Below are 10,665 nucleotides of genomic sequence, written 5' to 3'. Positions count from 1 at the left end.
ACTCGACAGGAGGTGTCACTCTTTAGCATTTCATTTATTTAAAGTGTCTTACATTTGATTAAATTAATATAATTTATTTATATACATTATGCCAAGCTGAAATGTGAACTGTTGATGTTGACTGTGCACTATAACTTGCTTGTGCTACTGGAAGGAGGTGGGGAGAGGTGTCGGGGGGCTCAACAAGCTGAAGCAGAATTTAATTTCTCCTTAAGTTAAGCTTTGAGTAGCTGCTTCAATCACAGCACTTCACCAGTCGGCCAACTGCATTGTCTTACCTTGTCAAGGAGCTGCTAGGCAAGACGAAGTCTTAACTGAGTTGTTGCTTTTGTGTTACCTCTTCCCTGTTGTTCAAAAAAACCCCCAAACACAACCCTTGCAGTAACAGCGCTCTCCCGGCCACGTTAATCAGACTCTTTCCTGTCAGTCATACAAGTTTTACAGTACTGATTGGGAAGGAGGCTGAACTCCAGTTCAGCGAAGGCACGTCTCCCCTCCCATTTCCGTTTTCAGTAGCACTTTGCACGTTTACTTTCAGTTGCCTTTCCTAGGGTGAGTTTTGTACAAGTGGGAAGCATTTGGTTTAAGATTACAGATGATGTGACTGGAACAAGAGAAATGCTCTCTGACTTATTTCACTGAACTGCAGGGTGCTTTTGCTGTACTTCAGACAGAAGGACTACCTAGCGCTCTGAGGCCTTGCCTCGGACCCCACCTCATCAAGCAGGATCCCTGGGAAACTGCAACTGTCCTTACACATTTCAGTTCAGCGTTTGCAAAGAGCTTGCTTCTGCAAAGCTGTGGGCAGAAAAGGTTATTATACATAGCCATGAGACAAGCTTTATCTGTTGTGCCAATTTGGTAAGAATGTGTATAGCAAGTTTGCCAAAAACTTAAAAGTTTCTTCAATCTACACAAGAGTACTTCTCACAACTAATTACTAGGTCACATTATTACTGTGATAAATGCGTCAAGAATCACACGAGGCCTCTTGGTGCTGCAGTGGCAGTTAGTGTAGTGCCTGGAAGCTGCTGTGCAAGTCAAAGCAGCATACCTTATCTTTGCTTTTAAGGTGAAAGCACCTGCAGCCTAACATAGAAGAATAGCTCCCTACACCCCTGCCTGCCAGCTGTGTAACAGCGTAATTGATCCCAACACCTCTAAGTTCAGAAAACTTCATTGCAATCCAGTTTAGCGTGCTGTTAAGCTTAAACCCTTTGCAAAACAGCACTAAGCTGTTAAGACTGTCCCAGGCCAGTGTTAAGTTTCTTCCCTTCTAACTCTCTCTTACCTGCAAGGTAGTCAGGACACATTTTATACAAGCAGACAATAGGAAAAGACGGGGAGTTATCTATATACTACAGTACCACTCCATTACTGCTGACAGGGGAAGCAAAGAGTAATGAGGAATGTTGTTCTGTCCTTACAAAGCGTGCTTATTTTTGTAGCGCAAGGTGAATATAAATAAAATCCGCACTTTAGAGCTTTGGGGGGAAAAAAAAGTGTTATTTTAGTAACAGATTAATAAACTATTTTAATATTAAAGTGTTTGTTTGGAATAGGCTGTTCTCAAAACGCTGCTGCAGTGAACTAAGAAGTGGTCACAGCTCAGTTTGTGGAGTAGCGAGTTAGTTGGCACGCATCCTGGCTCCCTCAGCTGCGTACAACTGTACTGCAGCGCGGGGCGTTACGGGGCTCTGAAGCGGCAAGTCCAACCCCAGCAGCCAAAGGAAACTTAATTCAGCGCTAGTGTTGCGTACATGCCTGCCTGCCACCCTGCAAATCAAAGCTTCATATTAAAGTGTTATTAGAATGTTTCTAAGCTGATTTTGAGATATAATCCCATTGCATCATCAGTACAACACTGGATGGCTAGCCCAAGCATCTGGCACAGAAGAGGCTGCACACCGTACTGTGAACAAGCACCCACAGAACTTGGTCCCCTGCTGTATCACAACTGCCGACATTACATGGTTCAAAGCTATGAAGCAGACTAATCGTTTCAAAGTAAAGCCAAGTCAAATCAGCACAGAATGTAAGCACTGAAAATAGTGTTTATTTGGAGCAGCGCTTGTGTTGTACAAGTGAACTCGGTACTGGGGTCCCCCCTCACATTCGGCCCCTGTGTGTGTTGACTTCCAGAGTTAACAGCAGTTGTAGTTGCAAGCAGTAATGTTTCTATCCAAGATCACGTACCAGATTATTTTAAAGTCTGAGGTGATTACTGAAGTGGTTTCAAGATATTCATACTAAATTGAATGAACTACTTAAAGGTATGTAAGTGACACTGTGTATCTCAGTGCACCCGAGAGGCGAGGTACATCAGTATTACGCAGCTGCCATAGGATAAGTGCAATTCCAACACCCACATCTAAACAAAAGCAACAGTATTTATGGAAAACCTTTGAGAACATGAGTTTAATAAACCAAGAAACATCAGCTTGCACTTCACATTTGTACAAAACCATACAGAAACCACCTGCAAAAAACATGAGCTAGCTAGCAAAAACAACAACAAAAAATGGTCCTCAGCAACAGCATGTACAGCTTTTATGGGAAACAAAATTTACCAGATCTAAGCTTTATCTCATGACGCTTAAAAATAATAATTTGAATGTCTTTTACAAATACACAATATAAAAAACAGGTCAACTTGAACAGAACATTAACTGAATACATATATATGTATATTTGTGTATATACATATACACACATACGTATAGAAACTCTCCCAATACTAAAATAGGCCATTGTGGTGAAGTTACTAGCATCTGCCATTTAACTCTTAATGGAAGGAGATGAATGTCCCTGTGTGTGTGTGTTCGGGTGTAAAATGGGTTCGTTGTCAGAGAGAATGACTGCAATCACAATCTGAACCGACCAGTGGAGCTTGACAAGGTTATCGCTAGGCTTTCACATTGCATCTCATTCATTAATGAGAGAGAAATATTTGTAAATTATTCATAAAACTTGATGTGGCATCCAACCTGAACAGGAAGTATTTCCCCCCCTTGTTACCCTCAATATGAGGAATCATATAACGCCATTTTACCAGAACATAGTATAACTCTTTGCTCTTAGAAACAGAGGAAAAAAATAATGGATTTGTACCATCCTACACTGATCTCAATGAATGCAGTAGTCCAGAACAGTATTTACACATGATTGTGACTGGCGTTCTCTCCTTGCTAGCATAAGGACACAACATGGCTTCCATAAAGGCATTTCACATTTTACCAGACCCGCTGATTGCAGACTTTTTGCTCACTTTTTCAGTAGCATCTTGGCAAAATCAGCATTGGACATCTTTTTAGGCTCCTCAGGGCGTTCAGATGAAGTTGCTGGTGAGTTCTGGACCATCCCATTCTCAGCCTTAGCCACAGGATTACTCTGGCGCTGTAATGCACGAGGCATCATTGAAAGCTGCGTCCTTCCCTTCCCTCGCCTGGAGAACAAAAAGTGACATTTAAAGATACCCAGTGCTCTTTGAACACACTGGTTTACCTTGTGGAAACAAAAAGGACTTTGCTCACTATGAGGAATGCTCATTTAAATATTATTACTGAAACAAATGACAGGAGTAAGTAGTGCAAAGCTTTCAATGGGTGCCCTTTGAAACACCATACCTAAGTCCTGGCAGAAAACAACTGCCCAACAGTCCCCAGAAATTGAAGCTCCACGTTTATCTACAGGGCATGTACTATATAACACCAATGCAATGCTAAGCAGCCAGAGCACTCTAAAAAGATGAAGGAGCAACCTTAATGCTCACTGTGAACAATGGCTGGTTCTCCAGAACGAGAGGACATGGAAGTTATTAGTGCTCAGGTGCTGACATCGGCTCCAACGGCACGTCTAACACCCGATACTCTCGGTCACTACAGACCTGTTTCTATCGGTAATGTAAAGAAGAAAAATTTGCTTTTCCTCATCAATCCAGCAACCCAAATTTTTATGGTTCAGCGCCTTTTAAATGTTCTCTCATGTTCTAAGATTCCTACATTGTAGCATATGAAGAAACCCAGTGTTTTCTTTTTAAGCATTGCCAAGCAGTCTGCCTCACTAATACTTACGCTCCATAAACCTGTCGTGGTACTGCAAATTGCGAGGCTCTGCCTGCCTCAGGCTTGTCTGGCACCTTTCGCAGAGGTGGGTTACTGATCGCCACCTTGATGACGTGTTCCTTAACTGTCAGGCCATCCATTTTCAGCACAGCCTGTGAGGCCTGAGCTTCATTTTCGTATTCCACATAGGCCAGGCCCTAAATAAGGAAAAGAGGTAACCTACATTAGTTTTAGCGCTTCTTTCTCTGCATGAAAGCTTTTGCTAATAATTTGGCCAACTGATAAGAAAACATACAGAAAGCAGACCTAAACATGGCTAGGAGTCCCAGTATTCTTTAGCTAAAAAAAAAAATTCTTACCTACACAAATCTACAACCTGCATTTCTTGACTCTAACTCACAATGCCCTAATTTGTGGAAGAGGTATTAAAAAAACCCCAAGATCCCAGTAAAGTAAATATAATGAAGTACTGCATCAGTGGCAAGTCTTCACTTCTAAACGTATATTATACATATATCCAGGCTGAATCTGGTATCGGACAGATTTGGATTCAGAGTGGAAGAAAAGAGAAATCAGTCTATGGCGCTAGAACAGAAAGATCCACACAAACTCTCCTGTGATTCTTCACTAAGCTACAACTCTTACCTAAGGAATCAAGTCGCTAACATAGGGCCGTTGCAGCCACCTTGGTTTCAAGAGCAGTAAAACCCCATCTTAAGCAGCTCTAACAGAACTGACAGGCACAGTCTCTAAAGAGACTGACATTGCTGCCCTGAGAACAGGGACTGGTGACAAAAGCGTTCTTCGCGGGGTATGAATCCACCTTGACTTTATGAAGTAACAGCTGCTAACCACACTGGTAACCAGCTGCTAACTGCTGCTGGTGCACCTTCAGTAATGGGGTCTTATTTCCAGCAAATGGAGAAAAGGGCACCCCCCCGGCATCTGCTATGGCAGGCTCCTACAGCGAGTACACTAGTTGGGAGACATCACCTCCCAGTTCTTTTATTGTTATTCTTCTAAGTGACATTCAAACCCTTAAGCGTTGTTTTTGCATTATCCAGTTTCACAGGAAACACAGATTTTATGTAACATTCAAAGTACATTTATTTGTGGTTTAGACAGAATCCCAGCTCAAACTAAGCTGAAAACATGGCTTGCAAGACTTGGGGTACACAGGGAGAGCGCTCCTTACAAGGTATGCATGCAACAGGAACTGTACTTGAGATATTGCCAAGAGCTAGAAAATACATTTTAAAAATACATGCACATCACGAGGATGGCACCTGTTAGACATGCAGACATGGCCGAGGTGTCAGGTAGAATTTTGGCAGAGCAGCAGCTAGTCTAGAGTCTTTTATTTAACAAGGAGTCATTTATCCCAGGATGGAAATAATGAGCCAGCCTGTCAGAGAGAAGCGGCTCATTTCTCACTGGCAAATCTAATCTTGCAGCAGGTGTTATGAACTATAGCCTCAAGAAACTATAGAAGGGGAGGAGGGGAACTGGTTATACCAGGTAAACCCTATCTAGTCAGTTACTTTAAAAACAAATATTCTTTGCAGACTTACTAATGTCTATTTTTACTATACTGAAAGTGCTGTAAACATCTTCCCCTCCATCCCATTTATATCACACTTTCTTCTTGTGCAATTTAAGAAGTATTTTGGAAAAAATCCTCTTCCCCTCCTACTTCTTCTTTGTTGGCACAAAGGCACATTGGGCTGTATAATTCCAAGCATTTCCACAACTTTTAATGCAAAGCCAGGTTGGCAACTTTTAAAATACAAAGCTTACTTTTTGTATCCAAACCTCATGAAGAGCTTCTTTTTGAAGGATTTCTTAAAATTAAGGAGCCTACCTTGGGTTTTCCAGCTCGGTTGGTGACCAGCCGAATGTCTTTCACATTCCCATGTGCTTTACAAACATCTTCCAGCTCTTCCTTAGTGCAGGAAAATGGCAAACCAGATATAAACAATTTATGTTTCTCCAGTGTAGTGCTATACCTGAACACCTGAAGAAATGAAAAGGCTGTTAGATACCAAACCACTCAGAGACTCCAAAGATTTCAATCTATTACACCTCCAAAAGCTTATCAGAGTACTTCATATTTGTGCGATACAAAAATACCTTCAAGTCATGAGTAGTATTTTGAAAGATATTTGCATATAAACATACAGGCATACACTAAGGACTTGTAAGTAATTCTAAGAACTGAGACACTTCTAAACACCTATGTCTCCTTCACAATGAGGAGGGCCATTGGTAATGTCTTCTTGCTCAGCTGTCACTATCTGAACCATTAAGTTTTTCTGTACAATAACGCCGTAATGCAGAAAACCACTGATTATACAACTGATATCTAGTACAGACCATTAACAAGAATCAGTGGGTTGTGTAATAAATGCCCACAGCTGCATGACTCAACCAAAAAAATACTTCGCAGATTGAGATGCTCAAGTAGGAATCTGGGTACCTCACACCATTAACAAGCTGCTCAGATTAGCTTACGCAAGATTTGCAGAAATCTGCTGATGTCAATCCTGGTTTATGGCAAAGTAACACAAGATGCAAGAACTCCCAGAAAACAGTTTTACTGCCAAGACATAACATTACCATTCCAAACTAGCACAACATGAATTCATTAGATGCAAGCCCTCTGGAAGCAACATATTCTGCAGCTTTCCTAAGCAGTCCCAATGTTCAACCTATTAACAGAAAGAACAGAAGTTTACCTTAAAGTCTGGATTCTTGTTCTTGTCAACACACGGAGAAACAAACATTGGTCTTCCCTCCACAACTTTACGATCCAAGCCAAGAGCTTGGAGAGCAGATTTTTCTTCCTTGAATTCTACGTAGCAGTAGCCCCGGAAAGTCCCCTTGTTGCTGAATACTGGACGGATTTCTGCTACTTCCCCACAGCTCTCAAAGAGGTCTTTCAGCTTCACTTCAGGATCTGACATGTTGTAGGAAAGGTTGCTGACAAAGACTGTGACATTATCTTTACTGCTGTCATGTAACACTTTGGGGATGTCTTTTCGACTGGTAGATGCCTTTTCCTTTTGGTTTGCTGGGCGATCTGGCTTTTCAGGTCCACTTCTTCCAAACAGCCCAGTTTCTACTTCCATGTCTTCTTCAAGAAGTTCGCCATCACCATCTCCCTTATGCCTCTTGCTGGGCTGCTCTGCTGATAAATGAAATTGAAAGCCTTACCAGAAAAAATTACACCATTTCATTCACCATTGAAATTAAGCTGTCCCCCATTACCACTATGGAGTTTGGAAATGGCATGTGAAACCACAAATACAATGACAGGTCTTAAAGACACAAAAACTTGAGGGAGATTTTTATTTTAAGAATAAGTAACAACAGATTATTTGACCAAAACAGCAAGTATTTAGATGAAAGCAACAGCGATATTTTTTCCCTTTTTCTGTTGTTTACAACTACTGATTCATGTCTAATCTCTTTGGCTAATGGTTTTGTTTTGTTTTTAAAGTAAGAAACACAAAAATGTAAAAGCTCCCAAAACCCCCAGGGGCAGCAATCTATTAAAATCTTCTGTTACCACCTTCCAAGAGACTGCTACAATACTGAATAACCCAACTTAGACACACGCCTCAGTGTCATTTGATGAGTCAAGAAAATTACTTTTTTTTTTTAAAAAAAAAAATGAAATCACTATTTCCCTGAAATAAGAAAAACCTAAAAAAACCTATAGCAGTTCTTATGAACATATACTTCTGTTGGCCAAAAACCATTCAGTCTTGCTTTCATTTCACTACCAAAGATCTCCTAGGAGAAAGAGACCCTGAATAGACAGCAGCTCTGAAGACACCAGTGATGGCACTTCCTCATCTACCTCTAACTGAAGGGAGGCAACCGATAACCCTGTTGCCAGAGATCTGAAGTTTTAGGGGGTTTTTTTGGTTGGTTTTTTTACCTTCTTCTTCTTGTCCCCATTCACCCTCATCATCATCATCTGCTTTGCGCTTGTCTCCAATCCTGGTTTTTTTAGCCTTTTTGGAAGCTTTCTTTTCTGCCCGAGCCTGCTTTCGTTGTTCAGCTTTCTCTTCCTCTTGCTTTGCCAGAGCAGCTTCTTTCTCAGCAGCCTACAAATATGGAAGATTTTTTTTCTAGTGACTGCAGATTACAGAGCATTCTTACATGCTATTTTCTGCAGTGCTGAACCTGGAGGGTTTTCTCCTAAGCTTCATGAAACACAGCACTAATGGGATCATCATTTAAAGCACAACTCAATTGTTTGCTCTTACAGCTTTCCTGGGGTGCATGTTACTCTCATATCCATCCAAGGGTCAAAAGGTGAAAGATAAAAAGCATCAAAAGACATTAACCATAGTTTTAAACTAAAATCAATAGTTCTGAGGCTTTAAGACAATTCAGGCTTATCTATGGGAACCAACATTAGAAATCTGACATTCAGACAAGCATGACCTTAATATAGGTATTTCCTATAAACTGCTTAGGTAGTTCACAGAAAGTTCTGACCTTTGCTCTTTGTTCATTAACTCGAGCTAATCTGTTTTCTGTTTTTTGAACAGCTGCATCCCAGTCTTCCAATGTTCCTAAAGGATAAAAAAAGCCTTGTATTTAGCTTTCCCATAATTTGAAAATACAATTCCGGCAAAATAAGAGCCAATGAGTTCATGGAACTTGCTCTTAATATTAACCATTACACATGAAAATTCTAAATAGAACGAGTAGCCTTCAAAGAAAAAGAAAACAAAAACCAAGCAGAGCAGAAACCTCTCATTTATAATACGACACTCCAAACAGGCATGGAAAAACCCAGTAATTTCAGCAGGCTCCAAGTCAGGCCAGAAAAGAAGAAAAAAGAAAAAAAGAACTGCTTGTGTATACTACAGTAGTTAAAAGAAAATAAGCCTTCACCAGAACACAAAACACTAGATCACAATTCACTCTGTATCACTGTACACTAACTAGAGTGGGTAAAACGAGATGACATGCAGTTAATTACCTTCTATTCTCTCCAGTGTGAGCAGCACCTCACAGACGTGCTCTGGATAGTCACTTGTGCACTGCACAGCTCGGTGCAAGGCCTTCCTGCAGTGCTGAGTATCACCATGAGCTCTGCAGTAGGGAAACCATGGCAGTAAGGAGCCAATCCTCCACATGAAGATTACAAGACAGGACAGTTAACTACATTCTAAGCAAATGTTTTCCCTCCTTTCCTAGCAAACTTGCACTACATGCTGTTGCTGCAATACTTCTGAAATATACTGCAGAGCTACTGTAAGAACCTCAAAAACATATTATAAACCCATATGAAGTATACCCATGCTAAGCATCTAAGTCTTGTCTCACACATATGAGGAAACTAAAGAGTTACATCTTCCAACCAGCCAAGCTCTTACCTTTCTAGGTTATAATATTCCAGCCACATGTTAGCATATTTGGCATTCCCTTTAGTCATAATGTTATCCCAGAGTTCTCTGGCTTTCTGTATGTTGTTACATAAGCGAGCCTGAAACAGAGCATCCAAAGTACTCAGTGTAATTTAGGATTATTTGTTCAACACCATTACCTGCCGCCTCCCCCCTACCCCCCAAAGCAAGAAAACACCACAGATGATGCACACAGACCCAGGAAGATACATCTGCTCCTTAGAGCGATCAAAGTGAACACCTAATGCAATCCTAGTACTGAATAATACTTCCCTGCCCAGCTGTTACATCAATCTTGGTTTCTGGCTCCCACATACATTTTGGTTATTATAAAATAATTAGATAGCTGCTTCTGAATTTTCCCTTTTGTCATTATTCATGAATGTACCTAATAGAGCACTTAAACACAAAACCAGTTCTCAATCTAAGAGAAGTGCTTAGGAAAGGGAGCAGGGGACAAGGGGAAATGGATTAAGACACCCAAGTGGGATTCACCTGATCTAACTGTAGAGGTACACGAGTACGCTAGACAGCTGACTTATTAGAGCTGCTTTAGCATAAGCTGAATCACACCTGGATACACCTACTTTCTCCCTCCACTAAGTGGACAGAAAGCAATAGTAATTAATTAAGGTTCAGGCCCACATTGTTCAGGAGGATTACAATGCCCGAGACTTTGCCAAGCCATCCCATGCATTATGGATGAGGGAAAGGCTGTGGATGTGGTCTGCCTCGACTTTTAGTAAAGCCTTTGACACTGTTCCCCCAGCAGTCTCCTGGAGAAACTGGCTGCTCATGGCTTGGACAGGCGTACTCTCCACTGGGTAAAAAGCTGGCTGGACGGCTGGGCCCAAAGAGCTGTGGTGAATGGAGTTAAATCCAGTCGGCAGCCGGTCACAAGCGGTGTTCCCCAGGGCTCAGTACTGGGGCCAGCCCTGTTTAATATCTTTACCAATGATCTGTACGAGGGGATCGAATGCACCCTCAGTAAGTTTGCAGACGACACCAAGTTGGGTGGGAGTGTTGATCTGCTTGAGGGTAGAAGGCTCTGCAGAGGGATCTGGACAGGCTGGATCGATGGGCCGAGGCCAACTGTAGGGGGTTCAACAAGGCCAAGTGCCAGGTCCTGCACTTGGGTCACAACAACCCCATGCAGCGCTACAGGCTTGGGGAAG

At 41.6% G+C, this 10,665-nt stretch overlaps 1 protein-coding gene across 1 annotated transcript in view; it reads right to left on the bottom strand.

The window, feature by feature from the left end:
* Positions 1-2,129: 2,129 nt before the first annotated feature.
* Positions 2,130-10,665, bottom strand: part of SART3 (squamous cell carcinoma antigen recognized by T cells 3) — an 18,894-nt gene continuing 10,358 nt past the window's right edge. The window contains exons 12-19 of the mRNA XM_009334445.1: positions 9,461-9,570; positions 9,064-9,176; positions 8,574-8,650; positions 8,008-8,176; positions 6,800-7,248; positions 5,926-6,078; positions 4,074-4,261; positions 2,130-3,445 (exon numbers count right to left, since the gene is read on the bottom strand). Of these exons, the coding sequence (XP_009332720.1) occupies positions 3,265-3,445; positions 4,074-4,261; positions 5,926-6,078; positions 6,800-7,248; positions 8,008-8,176; positions 8,574-8,650; positions 9,064-9,176; positions 9,461-9,570 (1,440 nt within the window). The 3' untranslated portion in view covers positions 2,130-3,264. The remainder of the gene's footprint in view (positions 3,446-4,073; positions 4,262-5,925; positions 6,079-6,799; positions 7,249-8,007; positions 8,177-8,573; positions 8,651-9,063; positions 9,177-9,460; positions 9,571-10,665) is intronic.

The sequence above is a fragment of the Pygoscelis adeliae genome, unplaced genomic scaffold (assembly GCF_000699105.1).
Source record: "Pygoscelis adeliae isolate BGI_AS28 unplaced genomic scaffold, ASM69910v1 Scaffold262, whole genome shotgun sequence".
Taxonomy (NCBI): domain Eukaryota; kingdom Metazoa; phylum Chordata; class Aves; order Sphenisciformes; family Spheniscidae; genus Pygoscelis; species Pygoscelis adeliae.
The sequence above is the reverse complement of the archived record's forward strand: the minus strand, read 5'-3'. Positions and strand labels throughout refer to the sequence as shown.